The sequence below is a fragment of the Silene latifolia genome, chromosome 5 (genome assembly GCF_048544455.1).
Source record: "Silene latifolia isolate original U9 population chromosome 5, ASM4854445v1, whole genome shotgun sequence".
Taxonomy (NCBI): Eukaryota; Viridiplantae; Streptophyta; class Magnoliopsida; order Caryophyllales; family Caryophyllaceae; genus Silene; species Silene latifolia.
This window is the reverse complement of record NC_133530.1, coordinates 4,587,491-4,610,602: the sequence shown is the minus strand read 5'-3', so window position 1 is coordinate 4,610,602 and position 23,112 is coordinate 4,587,491. Positions and strand designations below refer to the sequence as shown.

At 38.0% G+C, this 23,112-nt stretch overlaps 2 protein-coding genes and 1 non-coding gene across 4 annotated transcripts; 1 reads left to right on the top strand and 2 right to left on the bottom strand.

Annotated features, from left to right (window-relative positions):
* Nucleotides 1-257: 257 nt before the first annotated feature.
* Nucleotides 258-19,367, top strand: LOC141656484 (protein ACCELERATED CELL DEATH 6-like; the record flags this gene model as incomplete). The annotated part of the gene is given in 5 exon segments (XM_074463393.1): nucleotides 258-632; nucleotides 4,180-4,782; nucleotides 17,651-18,159; nucleotides 18,297-18,848; nucleotides 19,048-19,367. Coding segments are annotated over 5 exon segments (2,087 nt in total), but the record flags the coding sequence as incomplete, so codon positions are not given.
* LOC141658337 (small nucleolar RNA R71) lies at nucleotides 7,277-7,383 on the bottom strand. The gene has a single exon (XR_012549229.1). It is a non-coding gene; the product is annotated as a small nucleolar RNA R71 (small nucleolar RNA).
* Nucleotides 19,368-19,530: 163 nt separating the features above from the next.
* LOC141656483 (E3 ubiquitin-protein ligase WAVH1-like) lies at nucleotides 19,531-22,608 on the bottom strand. Of its 2 annotated transcripts, none has more exons than XM_074463391.1 (4): nucleotides 22,456-22,608; nucleotides 21,513-22,057; nucleotides 20,557-20,896; nucleotides 19,531-20,465 (listed from the first exon to the last, which is right to left on the bottom strand). In XM_074463391.1, exons 1-3 carry the CDS (start codon nucleotides 22,508-22,510, stop codon nucleotides 20,753-20,755), a joined length of 744 nt encoding a protein of 247 aa, XP_074319492.1. In that variant the 5' UTR covers nucleotides 22,511-22,608; the 3' UTR covers nucleotides 19,531-20,465; nucleotides 20,557-20,752. The 2 variants fall into 2 exon arrangements, with proteins under 2 accessions (XP_074319492.1, XP_074319493.1); XM_074463392.1 differs by having other exon boundaries at nucleotides 20,169-20,465; nucleotides 21,513-22,027.
* Nucleotides 22,609-23,112: the final 504 nt, after the last annotated feature.

Genomic DNA, 23,112 nt, shown 5'->3' with positions numbered 1-23,112 from the left:
CACGATACCATGAGAAATTTTAATAAAGATGAATATGAAGAAGGATACGTTATTATTTCTTGACTCAAACTAGTGATACATAGCATGCATATATACAAGATGTAGTTAACCCAATCTTTGACTATCCTTAATCTACTCCTATAATAATGTCAACTAAATATACAATATACATATATAGCACAATAAGATTATACGGAATAATCTCCAAGTATTTCGTGTATCTTTGATATTCCGTTTCCTTAATTTAACAAATATAGACTATGAGCTAGTCAAGGTTGTTAGGGAATTGTACGAGTCAGTTTCGTGGTCATCGCAGGATGAGAAGCCGTGGTTGCGGTTGAATTCCAAGAAAATGACAGCATTGCACACGATCTTGATAAAAGTCGTTAAGGAGATATTTGAGGAGCAGGAGAAATGTGCGATGGAGATATTGTTAACGGATCCGGAATTTGTTAACTGCACCGTGGTTGATAACTATGGTCACACCCCGCTCTACTATGCTCTCAAGAATGGTTTCAATACTCGTGTTTCGGAGAAAATCTTGATGGCTCCTCTCCCTGCCAATTCTATTTATAGTGATAACTTGGAAAATTACACCTCGCCATTCAGTTTTGCTACCAATAATTGCTCAGGTGCGTGACCTTCTCTTCCTTAGTAATCTTCATTTTGCCTCGTCTTTCATACTTGATTCATTTTAAATTTAAGTCGATTATTGTCGTTTAAACAAAAATTTGTGATGTATGTTTGATCAGCAAAAAAGGAGGTAGCTTTGGATTAACTTAGATCTAAGATCCTAAATTATTAAATTCTAGATCTCCTCAATTTATTCAACAGTGAAAGTCAATGGCAGGCACGTTCTAGGGTCATTAAATTCTAGATCTCCTCAATTTTTTCGTGATTTTATTTTAGAGTAAATTATCAATTACACCCACGCTTAATCCACTTTTTTACATTTACTCCCACGTTAAATTTTTTAATATTTTACCCCCAAAATAATTGCTCGATTTACATTTTGCACCCATATCGGATTAAGTAAAACCTCTTACAAAAAGGGAGAGGGGACAAGGTGCCACGTTCCCATGTGCTTCCCCACTCACCTCTTGTGGGTATTTTGTGAGAGAAAATGATATCCGTCACAAGCTTGTTACGGATATCGCTCTTCAATGAGAAGATTTTGTGTTTTACCGGTGTACTCTATAAGTTGGTGTATAATGGTGTTCCCTCTACTATTTCACTAGGTTGAAAGCCATGAACGTTTTTGCTAAACTTACTCCGTTTTAAAACAATTTACTAAAATTACTACCTTAACTCACCTCATGCAAGAAATTGCTCCCAAAATTACTACCTTAATTTCACCTCAGGCAAGAAATCGAACCCTAAACCCTTATTCTGTAAAATTGTCGGGGCCCGATGTAATTAACTGGGGGTACATATGGTGGTTTAGTAGTCGTTGATCAGTGGTTTAGGTGTAGGGCCCGAGTTTTGGGTGGTGTTTGTGTGGTCGACGTTAAGCGTTCTTACTTGGTAAGGGGAGGATGGTGGTGGCCGGAAAGTGAAGATTAGACAGGTGACGTGTTCGTGGTTGTGGGTGGTGATTGGGATGGAAGAAGGTGGTGGTGGTTGGAAATGATTAGTAGTTTAATGTGGTGATGGTGGGGTTGTTGTTTAGTAGAACAATGAAATAGAATTATAGAAACATATTGCTATGAACATTATTACATCTACCTTTGTCTATTATCTGAAGTGGAACAAGAAACTTACCAATCGCTCTGGGAGCGTTCGTTATCAGGATCCTAGTAAATAATAAAAAATCTATATTTAAAAGAAATCAGAAAAAATCTGAGGGAGTATTTGATGGTTTCAAATTAAACCTCGCAGGTGCACGGTTGTCGTCGTGCAAAATTGAGGGTCGATCCCACGAGGAGCTAGGAAGATTACTAATTGTTTTTAGTCTCTTGTTTAGCTAAGTCGATAATAAATGAGAAGGGTTTTTGACTAAACAACTAAACTAAATAAAATAAAATGCAAATGAACTAAAAATGGAAATTAAGCAAGTGAATGAAAATGATGCAATCAATATTAAGGAAAGTCTAGGACCCGACTTCTCCTCCAACAATTGCTCCTACAAGGTTAATTTTCCACTAAGTGGTCGATTAGGTAGTGTTAAAGAGGATGACGGCTCTAATTCGCCAAACACCTTCCTTTCGGTCTCGTGAGTGGACACTAGTAAACGTTTCAAAACCCCCCTATAGGGTTCGAAGGTCGGGTACCTAATTCCGAGTTTCGACTCCCCCAAAATCATGCATTATATCAAGGGTGGCTAAAACTAGACTTAGATTCATTATGCTCCCGTCTCAAATCCGAGTCATCCCACTGCCTCTCTCGAGGATCGATTTCAAACCCAAAATTAGGGGTGTTCTCCCTTTCGGTCTCAACCAAGGTTAACAAAAGACATGCCAAAATCACACCATCCTCCACCTAATTGATTCTCACCAATGGTCAAGGTCAAGGACAAGAAGAAAATTCCAACAAGTCAATAACTCAATTCAATCCTCTTAATTTTCCTTTACCACCACCTAAAATGACCAATTAAATGGGTCTTAACCAAGTAGGAAACTCATGTCGGGGATAATCGAGTCCTAGTTAAAAGACTACTCACTAATCATGGTTATTAAGACAAAATAATTAGTAAAGATAGATTCTTTAAGCATAAACATGATGGGAGAATAAATTCTACTACTACCTCCAATCCAATCCAAATTACCCACTTGCTTTTTAGAGGTCAAACTTTGAAAAGTTTGACAGTTAATTCATAGAAAAATATAAAACTTTGAACGATAAAATTTACATATTTAGTTGTATTATGAAAATATCTTCATAAATTATATTTTTTGCAAAAAAAAAAAAAATTATTTACAAAGAAAGAAAAACGCAGTCAAAGTGCCGCCTCAAAGACCACCCAAAAGCAAGTGGGTAGTTTGGATTGGATTGGAGGGAGTATTAATCATGCAATAAACCAACAAAAATTATGAGGAAAGACAAATTAATCTAAGATGGATAAGGATTGAACCAAAAGACATAAACTTTAACACAAGAAACCCAAAGACTCAATCTTTAACACAAGAAACTCAAAGATTCAATCTTTGGGTGTAAACAACAATGGTGAACAAGGAAAAGATCAACAAGAGAGAGAAAAACAACAAAAAGAAGAATTCTAGCCTAAACAACTAAACAAAACTTTAAGAGAAAACAAAGGTAAACAAATGAAACTAAGGAGAGAAATTATACCAATTCAATAGCAAAGAAAGGAACTTGGATTGAAATAAGAAAGGAGAAATCTTCAATCTTCTTACAACCCAAATACTAGCACTAATAATGATATAATTATCTTGTTCTAAATAGGGAAAAATTAGTAAACTAGTTAGGAGAGATTCAAACTTGGTAAGGAAATTATAAGTCTAGGGTTGTGTCTACAAATGGTTAAGGGATGGGGTATTTTATAGGTTGCACCATAATTAGGGTGAAGTTACAAATGGGTTTCAAAACGCGGAAACGTACTCCCAGCCAGGCAACCGGCTGCCGGTCTTATGACCGACTGAGAGTGCATTGACTTCCTCTTCTTCTTGTTGACTTCCAAGCCTTCATGGGTGCTCCCAGCCGAGTGCCCGGCTGCTGGTCTTATGACCGGCTGAGAAGTTCCTGTAACTCTGCATCATTTCTTCACATCTCTCGTTTTCCCAGCAGGGTAGCCGGCTGCCGGTCTTATGACCGGCTGGGAGTCTTTTGTAACTTCACCAAAATGAGTTGAGTTGTATACATTTGGGCTCCCAGCCGGTTGACCGGCTGCCGCCCTATTGGCTGGGACTATAACTCAGCTCATTTTCCTCCTTCTTTCATACTTAATCTAATCAACCCGTCTTCTTGCTTCAATTCTGCCGTTCCCGCCTCAATTCCTACAAGGAGGGCACAATGTCATAGTCAAGGGGCTCGGGGCACAAAAATGCAAGCAAGGACATATAAAACCGACTCAAATAGAGTCGGAAAGTACGAAAATAGAGGGGAAAAAGTGTAAATGAATTCTATATCAGTATTTATAGTTCCTCATTAGCCAATCATTTTTAAAAATGTGGGATTCCTACATGTCCAAGTCTCTTAACATTTGTTATTATGTAATAACAGAGAATGTAGTGAGGTTGCTATTCAAAAAGTTTGGAAAATGGTTGGACAAGATTGATGAAAGAGGATTCACAATACTTCATATATGGGCCGAGCATGGGAAGGATGAGCCGTGTAAAATACTATTAGACGGAGATGATGATGTTGCTGACGGGAAGACCAAAATCTTTAAGGAAATGATTTTTTTGAAAGAAAACAAGAAGGCCGACACTCCATTGCACCTAGCCGCGAGGAAGAAGGAATCGAAACTAGGGGAAATCTTGATACGCGGCTATCAGCAACAATTGAACTTAGTGAAGGAGATAAACCAAGACGATGTAGCTGCTGCAGAGTGCCCTCCTTGGACAATAAAGAACATTCGCGGAAACACACCGTTACATTGTTCCTTATATGCAAAATATGAAGAACTTGCATTAGATATCCTGTCAATCGATCCAATGTTGTGTCAGGTCTTTAACAATAAGAATGAAAGTCCCTTCTTTCTTTCTGTCATGTTTGGATGTCCAAGAGTTTTGGATGAGATCTTGAAAATTGATGAGCCTCGGTTCAAGATGCTTCGTCGCAATGACGGAACCACTGTGCTTCATTATTTATCTGCTCTTCCAGGTACGTTTGTTTACTTTTATACATTATCTTTTACTCCCTTCCATCCAGGAGCGGAACCAGGATTAAAATCTATCTAGGGCTATATTTATAGACAATTGAAACGGGTTGGTTAAAGAAAAAATCTAACCGTTGGTACTTTGTAGCTCCATGTATGCGTTTTCGGGACACTCGAAAAGTGAGAAATTTCATGTATTGTGTCAAATTTTAGGCTAAATAAAATACAGTAAAATTTTTGCTTTCTATGCAAAAATCGCCTTAATATTTTGGTTGAAATCCCAGATAAGAAATTTACGGATCCGCTACTTACGGTGACCTAATTTTCTATCAAGACAATAATAATTATAACTATTTTAATTAATCTTGTACTAGTTGAGATCCCGTGCTAAAGCACGGTATTTGTGAGAGTTGGATATATAGAGGCTAGAGCTCGTAAAAATTTAAAATATTTACATAAATGAGTACTTATAATAAATGTTGTAATGTACTAATTATAATGTTAGTAGTATTATACTCCCTCCGACCCAGACCAAAGGTAACAGTTACCTAAAATGGACGAACCATATCAAAGGTAACATACTATAAATGGCATATTTTTGGACAATATAATCCTTATAGCCTCCTCATATTTACATAAATGCCATCATGTGGCCCACCCACTAACTCCTTATTTAACTCACCTAAACCCATTTAATAATACCCACTACTCATGTGGCCCACTCACCAATCTTTCCATCTTTGCCCCTCCTTTTTACCTCTGTTCTTAAATAACCCATTTCTCTTCCTTATTTCATTTGTTTACATTTTGTTTTTCTCTTAATTCTTGTTTAGTTGTTCATGTTAGAATACTACTTCTTGTTGTTTAATTGATGCTAATCTTTCTCTTGTTCATCTTTTCTTTGTTTTCCATTGTTGTTGCTCTCAAAGATTGAATCTTTGAGTTGCTTATGTTAAAGTTTGTGTCTTTTTGCATTAATCTCTTTCCATCTTAGATTAATTTGTCTTTCCTCATAATTTTGTTGATTAATTGCATGATTAGTAGTAGAATTTATTCTCCCACCATGTTTATGCTCAAAGACTCCATCTTTATTCATTATCTTGCCTTAAAAACCATGATTAGTGAGTAGTCTCCTTACTAGGGTGCGATTAGACCCTAACATGAGTAATTTATCTAATTGAGTTCATTAAATTGGTTGTTGAGGAGGGGTTGTTGGGTTTAAACAAAGGAATTGGATTGTTGTGTCTATTTGGGAGTAATTGTCGGTTTTGGCCCTTGTCCACCAACGGGAGTTGGTTAGGTTGAGATTGATTACATTAACCCTTTTGGTCGTGTGCCGACTTGGGTTGAGCCCGGGAGGGAGAACCCAAGTGGGGTGCCTTTGTTTTTCGGTTTGAAGTTCACCTTCGGGAGAAGGGTAGGGATGACCGGGAGTTTATCGCGGGCTTAAGCCCTTGATCTTGATGAGAGGTGAGCGGAGTGGGCCCACTTTGGTGAGCCTTGAGTCTTGAGTCGGGGGAAATCGAGTCATGAGCCCGGGAGGGAGTTGATTCGGTATCACTAGTGTCCCACCATGAGCCCGGGAGGGAGTTGGTGGGCGAATTAGAGGCGTCTCCACTCAATACACTTCCCCCTTGACAACTAGTTGAAGGAACTCATGATTTATTACGAATGTCGGTGGTTTAGTCGCGCCCTAGGTCCCTAATTTATTGAGTAAAACCGCATTATTTTAGCTTGCTTCTATCCTTTAACATTTGCATTAGTTATTTCCATTCACTTGTTATTTAGTTTAGTTTAATTAGATAATCAATCTTACAATTATTGCTTGACTTAGCTAAACATAAGAATTTAGACAATCAGTATTCACCCATGCTCCTTGTGGTTCGACCTCGACTACCCTACTACATTAGTTGAGTAAATTGTTTGATTGGGGGAGTGCGACAAAACTCGCTATCAAAATGGCGCCGTTGCCGGGGAGCATTGGCTTGATATTAATTGTTTTGTTCTAGTTTAGACTAAGTCATTGTTTCTTTTGCACACCTTGGTGTGCCATCTATCTTGCTAATCTATTCACTTGAGTGTGTAGTGGTTTTTAAGAATTCATTTGAAAATCCGGAAAGTACAACAATGGGTGAACCGGTTCCGATTAGGGACTACATGGCCCCAAAGCATATTGTGAATTCTAGTGTTCAAAGGCCTAGGATTCAAGCCAACAATTTTGAAATTAAGAATGCTTTGCTTAACCTAGAGCAAGATAACCAATTTTGGGGAGGTCCCTTGGAGAACCCTAATGACCATCTCAATGATTTTCTTGACAATTGTGACATGTATAAGATGAATGGGGTATCCGATGATGCGGTCCGTCTAAGGTTGTTCCCTAGATCACTAAGGGGAGCGGCTAAGGATTGGCTAAAGAATTGTGATCCCGACTCTTTCAAGACTTGGGATGAGCTCTCCTCGGCCTTCTTGAAAAAATACTTTCCTCCTTCAAGAACGGCTAAGGTAAAGAGTGAGTTGCAAGGGTTCATTCAAGAGGAAGATGAGACTTTGTACGAGGCTTGGGAGAGGTACAAGAAACTCCAACGGTTATGCCCTCACCATGGCATATCCGAGCCCGAGTTGATCAATAATTTCTACAAGGGTTTGGCACAAGACCTAAGGCTATTTCTTGATTCGGGTTCGGGTAAGGGAGCCTTAGATATCTTGGGTCACAAGGCGGCAAAGGAGTTGATTGAAGAGATGGCCTCAAGGACAATGGATTGGAATGATGAAATACAAACAAGAAAGGGTGAGGATAAAGACTCCAATACGGTGTTCAATGTGGAAGTGAAGAGTATGCTTGAGGACCTCACTCAACAAGTAGCATTATTGAACTCCAACAAGTCCTCCAACCCCAACATGAGGCAAGTCTTATATTGTGAACTTTGTGGTGAAGAAGGACATACCCCAATTAATTGTCCTTTGATCCAAAATTTTCAAGTCCAACAAAATCAACAACCATCTTGGGAGCAAGCCTTTGAGCAATTGGTGATTGCCAACCAAAAATCCGGTTCCAAACTTGACAACCACATTGCTTTTCAAAGTCGTGTTAATGATGAGATTAGAGCTTCTCAAAAGGCCACGGAAACTCATGTTGCTCAAATTTCACAACAATTGAGTCAAATGGCTCAAAATTCGGGGAAGTTTCCGGGTAACACGGTGAAGCCAAAGCAAATGAATGCGGTATTCTTGAGAAGTGGAAGGCAATTGGAGGAGGTTGTGAAGACTCCAAGGTGGAAAAGGAAGAGGGTTTCTAGTGGATCAATGAAAGAGCAACCGGTTGAAGTTGAAGTTGAAGTTGAAGTGGAGAAATCAAAAGAAGGAGAAATGGTAGACCCACCAAAGGAAGATGAACCGATTCCATCAAAAGTCAAAGAACCTACTCCACCTCTAAGGGAGTATGTTGAACCAATTCCCTTTCCACAAAGGCTTGCAAGGCCAAGAATTGAGAAGAAATATGAGAAGTTCATTGATATTTTGAAGAGTATGAATGTCACCATACCATTCCTTGACATGATCACCGAAATCCCTAACTATGGAAAGTTTTTAAAGGAACTTGTGACTATGAAGAGAAAGAGTGAAGGGGTACAATCCGTTAACCTCTCTAGGGAGTGTAGTGCAATCCTCACTAGCAAACTTCCTAGCAAACTTGAAGATCCGGGAAGCTTTTCTATTCCTTGTTCGATCCAAGGGGTGAAGATAAAGAGAGCTTTGTGTGACTTGGGAGCTAGTGTTAGCTTAATGCCTCTTTCCTTGTTTAAGAAGCTACACTTGGAAGATTTGAAGCCTTCAAAGATCTCCCTACAACTAGCTGATCGTTCGGTTAAGTATCCTTTGGGTGTAATTGAAGATGTTCCTTTGAAGGTTGGAAAACTTGTGATCCCATGCGACTTCTTTGTCATGGACATGCCCGAAGATAGCCATGTGCCAATAATTTTGGGTAGGCCTTGCTTGGCCACGGGAGGAGCTATGATAGATGTTAAGAGTGGAAAACTCTCATTCCAAGTAGGTGATGAGAAGATTGAGTTTGAACTCAACAATTCCATGAAGTCTCCTCCTATGGGCAACTCTTGTTGTAGGGTGGATATGGTGCAAGATAAATTGGATGAACCTAATTTAGAACCTTCATTTTTGGACCCATTGGAAGCTTGCTCAACAAATGAGAAGGGAAATGAAGATGATCTTATGTTGAAAGTTGATGTGAAAGAAGATTTGGGAGAATATGATTCAAGAAAAGATGAATTTGAAGACCAAATTGATGATGAGATTGAATTGTATTTGAGCTCTCCGGATTCTTTTGGTCTAGGCTCTCTTGAAGGTACACCTTGGTTGGAGAACTCTTCAAGTGATTGGGAAGCTCAAATTGATGCCTTGGAGGCGGCTCTCAATGGAAATGGTTCGGTTCAAAAGGAGAGTCAAGAAAATGGGGATAAAAATGACAACATTATGAACCTCAATGTTGAGAAGTTGACCCCTCCACCTACTATTCCCTACCATTTTCCTTACCTTGGTGACCAAGAAGAGAGTTGCCCAACAAGTGAAACTTATGAGATTCCGTTCCTCCTACCACCTAACTACCATTCCAAGTTTAAGGGTTCTAACTATCAAAAGGACCCAAGAAAGGAAGCCAAGGAGGGTAAGAGGAACTATGATAGGAAGTGTTGGAAAAGATGTTGGTTGTGGTATGCTCTAGCTTGGTACTATTTGTGCTTGTTTGAGGCTTTTGCTAAGGCTTTTGATCGATTACTACGTGCCTTGAGTGACATGGACCATACTACTTGGAGGTTCAAACAACAAAATTTTGCATGAGAGGTTTGGTGGAGTCCCTCAAGAACCACTAAATTGTATATATTCTCTTCTCTCACTTACTTATACTTTACTTGCATTTCAATTCCTTCTCTACATTTGTTCCATTGAGGACAATGTCACATTAAGTGTGGGGAGGGGATTCATTATACAAAAACCATAAAAAAATTGAAAATTTTAGAAAATACCAAAAACATGTTATTTATTTTCAAATATTCAAAATATCAAAAACATGTTATTTATTTTCAAATATTCAAAATACCAAAAACATGTTATTTATTTTCAAATATTCAAAAAAATCCAAAAACATGTTCTTTAATTTTGAAAAATTCAAAACCAACAAAAATATGTTATTTATTTTTCCTATTCTCTCCCTATACTTTGTTCCATTGAGGACAATGTAAATTTCAAGTGTGGGGAGGGAAATATCCACCTTGTGCATATTGTTTATATTTGTATATATTTGCTTGTTAATTTGAGAAAATCACAAAAATGCCTAAAAATTGAAAAAATTCAAAAAAAAATTCAAAAATATTGCATTGTTTATATTATATATATTGCATTTGTCCTAACCATTTTGATAGGCAACACATGATTCATCGGAGAAGATGCTTGGTAAAATTCTTCCAATTCTTTCTCCTTTATCCTTCCTTTTCTTTTTGTATATATAAGCATGGAGGAGGACGGGATATGTGATGTGGGTGTTCCCTTTGGGAACCGTTTTGGAAATGGTTGTGTTGTTGGTATGTTGTTAGGACTAGATATTGTTTGCATCTAGAATAGAATTGTATATATGTGTTCACTCTTACATTCACGTAGTTTGTTCATATGTTTAGTTGCATTTCATACACGTTGCATCTCGTATGGAAATAGTTGCATAGATGGTCTAAATGTGGAGGGTATATGTTGTCAATGATGATAATTGTTTTGCCCGTGTCATTTCCCTCTTGATAGCTTGTGCCTTTTGATGACACATGTTAGGGTTTTTGCTTGCAAAACCCGGAAGTCTAGCTTAACAACCAAGTAACGACCACCTTGTGAGACCGTATTAGGCCCGAGACTTGACCTAAGTCCGACATAGCTACTAAAATGTGAGGATAGAGCCTCCATATGGCCGGTCCATCAAACCGGTCCCGTTTAGGTCATGAGAGTAGTTCTCCTTACGTGGTATGTTATGTCAAAACGCACAAGTATGGTGCTCATTCCTTACCGTAGAAGTGTCGGTGTGCATATTGAGACATATTTGTTCAAATAAAGTAACCTCACAATAGCCAAATAAGCTTTTGTTATGCCCTTGAGTCAATTATTTCCTTTTGTTAACCCGTTTTGAGCCTAAGCCTTATCGTTTCTATTGCCAACAAATTAACTACATCCCATAAACAACTCACCTTGGTTGAGTAGTTCGTCATTGTGGTTCTTTTGTGGAGTATATTTGGGTTGAAATTTTGACTCTCCTTGAGGTGTATGATCTTAATGCCACATGAGTGAAATGCAACTTTGGCTACTTTTGCCTAATAAGAGGTGAACAAGTCATGAAAAATGCAAGAAAGAAAATCAAAGAGAAAAGAAAAAAAATGAAGAAGAAAAACAAATAGAAAAGGAGAAAAATGAAATGAAAAACGAAAAGAAAAGAATGTCGTTTTTGTGCCAAATAAAGGGGTGATGGAATTGCAATTGTGTCTTGTTTTGAAAAGAATGAATTGAATAATTTTTGAAAATGACAATCTTGTCATATTTTGTGAAGGAATTCATTTGCATTGGTTAAATTTAGTGAATTGGTTGGATGTGTCGACTACTCAATCCGATAGCCTCACATGTCATAAAACGGTTTTTGCACCGATCCCTTTTTACCTAACCCAAGCCCCGTTACAACCCGGTTGTCTCTCTTGTATGTGCATCATTTGACATTTCTCTTGCGGAAATTGGATATAGTACCATATTAGATTGCGGGCATGCTTCGCAAGTCGAGTTAGGAGAGTGATTTTGGTTACTTTTTGTCACAAGAATCACCCCGTTCTTTCATTTGAGTGACTAGTGAAACCCGTGAGAGTCGGTCTTTGGTCTCCTTTTAGTCAAGGGTTTGATATGGAGTTGAATCTTGCGTGTGTCGTGTCAATCTTGGGAGTATAGCGAAGTACTTCCTCTTTCCCGCCAAGAATTTGTTTCTTTGGCATCCCGTGTTGTCAATGTTGGCTACTTGAGCTAGAATTAGGGATTTGACACTTTGGTAAGACCCGGAGACGACATCCTCCACTAATGACTCTTTTTGTTCGGTTTTTGAAAACAAAATGGCCGCTTGGATGAGGAAAGCGGTTTGACTTTTTGTGATGCATCTTATTTGTTGAATCGTGCTTAAATGTTGGATGTGTCGAAATTTTCCGCAAGCCCCCACTTGCCTTGTAAAGGAGCACATACCTCATTGTGTTTCGTTGTGAGTTGAAGGGACGGAGAAGGCCCGTTAATTGCCTTGTAAAGGAGCACATACCTCATTGTGTTTCGTTGTGAGTTTATTTAATGGGCTTACTCGAGGACGAGTAAGGTTTAAGTGTGGGGAGGTTTGATGAATAGCATTTTAGTCACTTTTTACCCCGCATTTATATCTTATTACGACTCAATTTTGCGTGCTTAATTGTCTAATTAGCTCATTTAATTACTAATTTATAATAATTAGTCGTATTGGTTATATTTATTAATTAGTCGGATCCATCTTTATTCATTGTCTTGCCTTAAAAACCATGATTAGTGAGTAGTTTTCCACTAGGACTCGGTTTGACCCGACATGAGTAACTTCACTAATTGATTCTCATATGGGCTAATTGTTTGGGGAAATTGGTGAGGGTAGTTTAGAGGAATTTGCATGTTTAAGGTTTGGCTTTTGGGTAGTGTCGACTTGTGACCCTTGTCCACCAACGGGAGTTGGTTAGGTTGTAAATTGGATACCCGAAATTTGACCTTGTCACCAACTAATAAGGTTGAGACCGGAAGGGAGAACCGAGGGAGAGTGCCTCTAGACTAGCGTTTGAAATCGACCTCCGGAAGGAGGAGTGGATGACCCGGAATACGATGAGTACTTAATGATCTTGACCAAATTCTTGACCTCCTTGGAAAAATGCATGTTTTCGTGGTTGTTGGGTTTTGAGTTAGGAATACCAACTTTCGAACCCGGGAGGGGGGTTAGTTGGAGTAGCTAGTGTCCTTTTGCGAACCCGGAAGGGAGGTTCTAGGCGAATTAGAGCCATCTCCTCCTTGCCCGTCTACCCGAATAATTAGCCTAGGCAATTAATTGTGTGAAGTTACGAATTGTTGAGGGAGAACCGAGTTCTAGGACTTTTAATCATTTGAATTACAACTTGTCTTTCTTTCTTGCTCATTTACCTTTCTTTTGTTAAGTTTGCATTTCATTTTGTTTTAGGTAGCATTAGTATAACAACCTCATTTTTTATTGTCGACTTAGCTAAGCATAAGAATTTAACAATTAGTAATCACCCTTGCTCCTTGTGGTTCGACCTCGACTACCATACTGCATTAGTTGAGTAAATTGTTTGATTGGGGGAGTGCGACAAACCCCGCTATCAAAATGTAGCGAAGTACTTCCCCTTTCCCGCCTAGAATTTGTTTCTTAGGCACCCGTGTTGTCAATATTGGTTACTTGAGCTAGAATTAGGGAGTCGACACCTTGGTAAGACCCGGAGACGACATCCTCCACTAATGACTCTCTTGGTTCGATTTTTGAAAACAAACGGCCGCTTAGATGAGGAAAGCGGTTTGACTTTTTGTAGATGCATCCATTGCTTATTTGTGTGCTTAATGTTGGATGTGTCGAAATTTTCCGCAAGCCCCCACTTGCCTTGCATAGGAATGCATACCTCATTGTATTTCAATGTGAGTTGAAGGGACGGAGAAGGCCCGTTAATTGTCTTTCATCGGTTATTAGTAGTTTAGTTAGTCATTTTACATTAAGGGTCTTTAGCTTGTTCAATACTTACTCGAGGGGCGAGTAAGAGATAAGTGTGGGGAGATTTGATAACACAATATTTTACCCATTTTTGGCCCATACTTTATCTCTTAATTGATCAATTAAATAACTCGATTAAGTTTTATATAGTCATTTTAGAATAAAATAGAATATAAGTTAATTTATATTAATTTGTGTCAATTTATGCTACTTTTCGGAAAGTTGAAACTTGTTCTCATATTTTTGTCATATAGGTACCGCATTACATGGGAACAACTAAATAAGACGAGTTGGGACGGAGATAAATAAAAGGATGGGATAAAAATGAACCATTTAAATAAAGGCCCGTTAACCATTCATTTTGCTAAAATCTGAAAGTCAAACTCAACCCTCTTTCGTTTTCTCGTCATTTTCAATTAATAACAAAGACCCACCAACCCAACTTCATATCCACAGTCATCACTCCACCATTTCCATGTTACCAAGGAAACCCATCATCATCATACATTCACCACCATCACCTCATAACCTTCCATTATCATACAAATTACCCAATTCACCATTACCTCCACCATTTCCATATTCTTTGCCGAAAACCCGACATCAGAGCTCCACAATTGCATCCACTATGGCGCCACAACCCGATCCCAGCCACCATGGTTCCTCCTCTGTCCGCGACAACCACCAGCAACCACCGGGCTTCCCCTCACGAAACCCGACACCGATCAGCAGCCGCGCATTACCATGGCTGCCCGGAATGAGCTCCCATTTCCGTCATCCAGTCAAGCCATGAGCCCACTTCGTCATCATCAAGTCGCACCACCAGATGCAAGGCCAAGCTCGCACCACCAGCCCACAAATCAATGAAATTCGACCATCAGCCGGCCGACCGGCTGCCTGCCAACCGGCTGGTCGTCCTTAATTGCAATTTCTACGACTTTTGTGAAATGTCTCGGCGCCGTTCAAGCCTCCGGCCGCCGGACTGCCGGCCCTTGGCCCCTGTTGCTATTTTTCATCCGTCGTTTTCCTCCTTTGTTTGTCTTGTTTTTGCTTTAGTTTTGGGTTTTTGAAGTGAAGGTGTCGTGTAATTAGAGAGTTTTAGGATTATTATTATTATTATTATTATTATTATTATTAAATTATTGTTATTATTACTAATTAGACTAGTATAAAGGGATGTCTCTTATTAGACACCAACACACCCTCAATTAGACTACCTTAAAAAATTAGACTAGATTATTATTCTCTCTCAATATTGTAGAACCCTAATATTTTCTCTCTCATTTTCATTCAATAAAAAGTTGTTATCTTTCTTTAATTATTAGTTTAATTATTCTTTTGTTCATTCAAGTTCTTCTCTTTTCATTAGTTTACCATTAGTAGTTTTGGGTTGTATTTGGAGAATTGAAGAATCCTTCCATATTTCAATCCAAGTTCCTTTCTTTGCTATTGAGTTGGTTTAATTTCTCTTCCTAATTTCATTTGTTTACCTTTGCTTTTCTTTCAAGTTTTAACTTAATTGTTTATGTTAGAATTCCTACCTTTGTTGTTAGATTGTTGTTATTTTCTCTCTTGTTCATCTTTTCTCTACTCACCATTGTTGTTTACAAGATTGAATCTTTGAATTTCTCATGTTAAAGATTGAGTCTTTGAGTTTATTGAGTTAAAGTTTGTGCCTTTAGTTTAATCTTCATTGTCTCTTGAATTAAATTGTCTTTCCTTGTAATTTAAGTTGGATTGTTGCATGATTAGTAGTAGAATTTATTCTTCCACCATGTTTATGCTTAAAGAATCCATCTTTATTCATTGTCTTGCCTTAAAAACCATGATTAGTGAGTAGTTTTCCACTAGGACTCGGTTTGACCCGACATGAGAAACTTCACTAATTGAATCTCATAAAGGCTAATTATTTGGGGAAATTGGTGAGGGTAGTTTAGAGGAATTACATGTTTTAAGGATCGATTTTAGGTAGTGTCGACTTGTAACCCTTGTCCACCAACGGGAGTTGGTTAGGTTGTAAATTGGATACCCGAAATTTGACCTTGTCACCAACTAAGGTTGAGACCGGAAGGGAGAACCGAGGGAGGGTGCCTCTAGACTAGCGTTTGAAATCGACCTCCGGAAGGAGGAGTGGGATGACCCGGAATACGATGAGTACTTAATGATCTTGACCAAATTCTTGACCTCCTTGGAAAAATGCATGTTTTCGTGGTTGTTGGGTTTTGAGTTAGGAATACCAACTTTCGAACCCGGGAGGGGGGTTAGTTGGAGTAGCTAGTGTCCTTTTGCGAACCCGGAAGGGAGGTTCTAGGCGAATTAGAGCCATCTCCTCCTTACCTGTCTACCCGAGTGATTAGCCTAGGGAATTAGTATGTGGAATTACGAATTGTTGTGGGAGAACCGAGTTCTAGGCCTTTTATACATTTGATTTACAACTTTAATCCTCTCTTATTCAATTATCATCTTTTGTTAATTTGCATTTTATTTTATCTAGTTTAGTTGTTTAGTTTTTAACCTCATCCAATTATTTCCGACTTAGCTAAACAAAGATTTAAAACGATTAGTAATCACCCATGCTCCCTGTGGATTCGACCTCGACTACCCTACTACATTAGTTGAGTAAATTGTTTGATCGGGGGAGTGCGACAAACCCCGCTGTCATTACCTTTCGTCTGGGTCGGAGGGAGTATAAAAAAAGGGTTATTATTCAAAGGATTTTTAGATTACGTTATTTTTGTGTGACCCTATTTTTATTATGAAAAGTAATGATAGTTGACGATTATGGAACAACATAATCTAATATAGAGTCACTACTTTGTTATTGCATTGATCAGAAAAATTTATAGATGACTTAATCTTTTAGTTTTAGTTATAGGAGGATTATAGGGGGATAAGAGGATTGAGTTAGGTACGAAATGTATCTAAAGTGCATATTGACCTTATAACGGAACATATATAAACAGTATACGACACATCTAGAAGGATGATTTACAAACAATTAAAAATACTATTTACCCCCATACTCTTTTTTCTTTTATTTTTAATAGGAAAAATTAAAAGTATTGAATCTTTATTTTTAATAGGAAAAATTAAAAGTATTGAATCTTACTCCATATACTTTATTAGAACTACCCATATTAATAAGGATGAGATAACTTAAAAAAAAAGGCAGTTTATTTTAAAAAAAAATGCAAATAAAATTAAAACCATGCAAATTTATTTATTCAGTATGGGTGCATCTTGTATGTCAATGATTAAAAGATTAATATATTTCAGTCAATATATTTCGTAGTATATAAGTATATAATCTCGTAGGAAGATTTGGTAGTGTAATAATATCGGCCCCACTTTCTTTTGTATCAATTGCGTTGAATTCGGAAAGAATAATTTAATTTGACTTTATAATTTATTGAGATATTTTATTATATGGCAAATTTGTTAGTAATTCAATCATCAATTATTATAATTTTAGCATGGGCCCACCACTATTGTCAATCATTTGGGCGGGAAAATATTGATTAGTTCTTATTCTTTTAGTTTAGTGGGGATGACCAATACGATAAAAATCAAGAATATTAAGACAAATCAATATTAAACATTAGCAGAAAGGAAGGTTCTAAAACGAAATTAATGTATTTTAGTCGTATACAAATTTTTTATCTATCAAATACTTTATAATGATAACAATATAACACCTTCAAGATTTAAATATTCAAAAAAGGTACAAAACTTGCATCAAGGGGGACTCGAACCCCTGATGCAAGTTTTGTTATGCATATTATAAGCACTGAATTTTATTTATCATTTCATCTAAGGCTATAGCCCTAGTAGAAAGTGGCTATATCCGCCCCTGCTTCCATCCAAACCAAAGGTAACATGAACTCACTTTTGTGAGAAGAAAAGTGAGTCCTAGTTACCTTTGGTCTGGATGGATGGACCCACTTTTTGTGAGAAGAAAAATGGATCCTGGTTACCTTTGGTCTGGATGAAAGGGAGTATAAAAATGGTTCATTTGCCTTGCCTTCTTACTTCGTTTGGAAAAAGAACTGATATAAGTTTTATCACGAGCGCAGAGAAAACATGCCGAATGTTGCTTAACAAATACTGGTGGATCCTCAACTTGAAAGATAATGAAGAAAAGACGGCCCTTGACTATGCCAAACGAAATAACGTTCCTTGGCTAATTAATATGTTGAGCGACCCTTCTCTTATAGAAAAAGAAGACTTCGATTGGATTAATGCATGTAAAAGAGAGGAAATCGATGCTGTTCTTACCTTTGTTGATCACTGTCAAAACCTACAAATTCTATGTCGCTATGCAAGTGACACCCCGTTACACCACATTAAGCTGCCTACTATCAATGCTTACCGTTCTTTTCTTGAAAATTCGTCGATAGCTGAGCTTAAGAACAACATTGATCATGACGGTGCAACACCATTACACCGTGCACTACAGAGAAAGGATATGAATTTCGCTAAGGCACTTTTACTTGACGATGAAGTCCAGCGGACAATCAAAGACAATAGTGGCAAAACTGCCATGAATTTACTCGCCACGCTTTGCAAGGAAAATGAAGATTGGGTAAGTTTCCTTTAAATGCTACGATTTAAAACTTGTCCAAAAACCTTAAAACTGCGCCATGGGCTATTATCGGATTATATATCATAAATATAAAATATTATTGAAAGGAAAATGACGATGTTTGATACAACTTGTAGGCTAAAATGTGCAAGCTAATTAACGTGGATCCAACCCTGAATACAAAATTTCTTCAACAAGGGACTAATTTGGACCAAATGAGAAACACCCTTTCAGTTGTTGCTGCGCTTTTAGCAACAATTACATTCGCGGCAGGATTCACTCTTCCTGGTGGCATCAACAGTGAAACCGGGGAAGCAGTTCTCGCAAAGAAAGTATCTTTCTTAGTATTTTTACTGGCTGATGTATATGCAATGTGTACTTCCATATTAGTCCTCTTTTGCTTGATATGGTCTATGGTTATGGATTCTAATAATCCCAATGTGGCTCGAGTATTGATCGATCGTAGTATGTACATACTAATGCAGTCCTTATATGCCACCTTGTTAGCTTTTATGACCGGCATCTACACGGTAATACAACACAGTTCCTTATGGGCGGCCATAGTTATCTTCGTCATGTGTTCAGCCATTGGAATCGCGGTAAACAAGTCCATATTACATTGGGTGATTTCCAAATTAATTCCTGGTATAAGTCCGGAAAAGCAATATCAAACACCAGCGAACGAAGAGGTAACTCATTTAGCCCATTCTTTTACACTTCTATATCATTCTTCTGTAATTATATAATCTTAAGTATGATTTTCAATCTCTTCTCTTCTTCGGTAATCCTAGTCATTAGATCACTTATTACATAGATTTATACATTGTGTTATGACATAATCTTTGGAAGATATTGGAAATCATAATTAATTAATTACTCTTTTGACAGGAAATGGAGATCATAATTGCAAAAGACGAAGAGAAGACAATCAAGTAGATTACGGTACTTGCAATTTTCTCTACTAAACGAATCCTTGTTATTCCCTCCCATTCACTTGATTCATGGAGTAGGGGGTGGTCGGCCGGGGTTGAGATTTGAGTTAGATTTAAATTTCGTGTTCGTTGTGACATGAGATGGGCAAAGTCGGAAAGAGTCGAAAATTTGTGATTGGGTATCTACATTCCAACTTGTATATAGAATTATTTCATTTAAATTTCCTTGGTTGTAAGTGATGAACGGGTTTTTATAGTGTTTGAGTGTTTCCGCCATCATGGCTTTGAATTAAACTCAGGTTAGTCAACTTATCATTTTAAATATATTTGGTGATAATATTGCTTCCTATACTTTACTAACAACTGTTATACTTTACTTACAACTGTTATATTTGTGTGTGTGTGAGCCTGTGAGGTGAAAAGAACAGAAAAACAATAATGAAAAGAATAGAAAAGCAAACACAAATTATTGTGTAAGACGGTCGTAATGCCTTACAATGCGTTCTACATACACCTCATTGTTTAAAACAATAAACGACATGTACAAACGTTATAAGGTTGTACAACGGTCTTACATGATATAAAACTGGTAAATAATATAAGCAGCAGTAAAGGGCTGGGATAGACAGCATTTGAAGACATCAAGGGGACTTCTGAAGAACAGCAATCAAGTCCTGGATGGCTTTCAAAGAATCAATGGCTTGACCAAGGTGGTGTTTAAGAGTATCAGCTTGTGTAACGAGGGGATCGTTTTTCATAGCGGCTTCCTTCTTTTCTGCCTCTTGAGCTTTGTCCATCAATGCTGTAATCTGTTGATCAAGTTTCTTCTTTTCTTCTGCGGCAGCTTTATCCAATTCAGCAGTTTGTTCAGCAACTTTCGCCTTATCTTGGTTAGCCGAGGGCACTTCAAAGTTAATGTTCTGATCAAATTCTATGGCTTGGTTGGAAAACAGGACGACGAGAGGTATGGCAAGTGCAACTAGTTGTGTTGCGTCCCCTCTCGCTGCAAAGCGTTGCAGCTTATGAGACAGTTCAGATGAAAGAGCGAATGCACGACCTTCTTTCAGATAAGTCTGGGGGTCCTTGAGCAACCTCAAGAACTCTTGGACCTCATATTTCAATGCCTTGATTAATTCATCTGCCTCATCACGGTTAAGGTTGTTTAATGATTTCTCAGCGTCCTTCATAGTATTCTGAGCTCCATTTAAGTCCTTGGCATCGGCCTGTTTCCTGGCTTTTTCAATTGCAGAAGCAGTATCTCCACGCGCAATCTCGTTGCCCACCTCAATTGGGTCTACTGTCACTGGTGAACTAGTGCGGGTCACTGAAGCCTTTATAGGCGCGCCTCTAAACAAAGCCCCGCCACCACTTGGCCTGCACGCAATAGCAATTGTCGACGGCATATTTACACAATTCAGTCTAATTGTTTATAGTAAAGTAAATGGGGGTAAAACTTAAAAGGTACCTGTAGGAGAAGGCGACTTTCAGGATGTCATATGTATTTGGATCCTTAACAGCGGGAAGACTAAGAAACACGGTGGTGCTCCGTTTCTCGCGATTGTAGAGATTCCCAAATGAAATCTTTACAGAATCATTAACACGGGTCTGATCATAACTCCCTGAGCGCACTTCCTGGATTTTCGATTCCAATTGGGTGACAGTCAGCTCCAAGTCTTGTACAACCACACTAAGGAGCCCCGCAAGACATGATGAAAATGCTTATTCAAACTCGCCGAGTTTGATCCTTCCACATCTGCAATCGAATAAGTTCCCTTGTCGCTCTTGCTTGCTATTTCTTGAAGCAGCTATATACGAAGAAATACATTGTCAATTCCATTATATGTATTTCAGTGACAAATATGCAATAATAAAGACCAAGGCGTATACTGAAACAAATTCTAAATAGTGTAAATTGATAAACACTATCAATTTTATTCCTCTTTTTCATAATCAATACCAACATAGTCAATAATTAATTATCAGTACCAAAATATTAACTTTTTTCTACAATAGGTACCAAGTCGCCTTCTTACTCTAATATTTTTCCTAAAGGTGCTTTCATCTAAGAAAAGGATTTTGAATGTGAGTGAGTGGAGATTTGTACTTAATGGTTTTTTGGACTTTTTTTGAGTAGGTTAAGATTGAGTTTTTAGGCGACTTGGTACTTATTATAGAAAAAAGTTAATATTTTGGTACTGATTATTAATTATTGATTATGTTGGTACTGATTATGAAAAAGGGTGCTTATATTAGTATTGTTTATCAATTAACCCTTATAAATAACAGATTTTATTAGAAGGTTTGACCAACATATTTTTTTTTCTGACAACTGTAAAAACTATTGGACAAACATGTTAAAAGCCTTAAATATCCTAAATTGTGCAAACGATGTACAATGTGCAATATTTACAAGATACACACCTGGCTATCATGATCATTACCGAGACCGAAAGTGTAAACAGCGACGCTTGAGACGTCAACAGTAGAAGGGCGATCTTGTCCATCGGACATAAGCATGATAGCTGTTGTACGGCCGTCACTGTGTCTACGCTGGGCCAACACACTTAACGCTGTCTGCAGGCCGGATGAGATATTTGTGCCACCACGAGCATCTAACTCATTGATTAGCTTCTCAATTTTGGCTTGACCATTTTTGGTCATCCCAGTCAACGGGCACAACCTCGTCGCGTCCGATGAGAATGTGACAATCGACAAACGATCAATCGGGTCCAGTTTCTTCAGCAAGAACTTCATCGATGATTTCAGCTTTTGTAACTTTTTTCCGCCCATACTTCCACTCACGTCCAATACCGCCACTATATCGACTCCGCCTCTTTGGTCCCCAGTATCAAACCCCATCAGTTCCACTACCAACCTAAAGTCGGTTTTCTCCAACGGCGAATCTGCCCTTTTGAATATATTTTCCACTATTTTTCCTGATCCGAGGCCAACCGATGTGGGTGCCGCTATACATACATATATATATATATATATATATTTGCGTAAGATGGTCAATATTGTTAAATAAGCAGTAAATGATGTTAAACTGTTTAAGGGACTAATGGAACGGGAAACTCGGAATAAAGGTGGCAATAGGTTGTTAAAGTATAAAATCGATCTGGACTCCAATCATCAGCTTAAGCTTTTGGTTGAGATAGTTTCTTGACATAGGCTGTGTCGTGTCGTACCCTGCTGTATACACGAAATGGCTCGGCTCGGCTCAGCCTCGCTCAGTTGAGCCATGGCCAATATAAATTTGCACATATTAAGTGAATAACTTTCTAAGTTTTTGTATTTTTATATATTGCAAATTGTTAAAAAATTAAGTTAAGAATAAAAGCATACAATTGAGTAAAAAAAATACCTGACGGTGCCGGGACTGGATCGTCATCGTTGTAGTTTGTCGACTTCTTACCCATTTTGTTAAAATATATCTACGAACGATAATGTTCTTTTATTTTCAGAAATAATGGGAATATGGGATTGATGGGTCTTTGGGTCTTTGGCTCTTTGCTCACTGCCGAGGCTATGTGTATATATACGAGTACTACTTGGTACGCTTTGTTTTTTAATTATACGAACCGGACCGGGTTAGCAAGTCAGCTAAATAGCTAATGTACTTCAAGTTGGGATCCTTTCTCTATTATCAAAGCGTCTTAAGCTGAAGACCTCTCACAAAAAGGGAGGGGGCACAAGGTCGGGCACCCCCATGTGCTCCCCCACTCACTTCTCATGGGTATTTTGTGAGAGGAAACGGTATCCGTCACAAGCTTGTTACGGATATCACCGTCTTCAATGAGATTTTGTGCTCTATTATTGTTTTCATTCCACTTACTTTCATCTTTATTTTTCATGGTAAAATATGATCTGTTGGATCGCTATAAGATGAAATCTAATCCGTTTAAAGGAAATAAAACCGCAATTTCTTTTATGAGATGAAGAGGATTTTAATTAATGTACTCCACACAAACTCGCACAAGTTATTTCATATATTCCCATTGTCGTATAAAAAAAATATGGG

Excerpts from the sequence above, each read along its gene's own strand:
- LOC141656483 (XM_074463391.1), bottom strand. The coding sequence starts at position 22,510 with ATGGGTAAGAAGTCGACAAACTACAACGATGACGATCCAGTCCCGGCA. Across the intron at positions 22,058-22,455 it reads TCCAGTCCCGGCACCGTCAG|CGGCACCCACATCGGTTGGC; the intron begins GTATTTTTTTTA and ends ATGTATGTATAG. Across the intron at positions 20,897-21,512 it reads GTAATGATCATGATAGCCAG|CTGCTTCAAGAAATAGCAAG; the intron begins GTGTGTATCTTG and ends CTTCGTATATAG.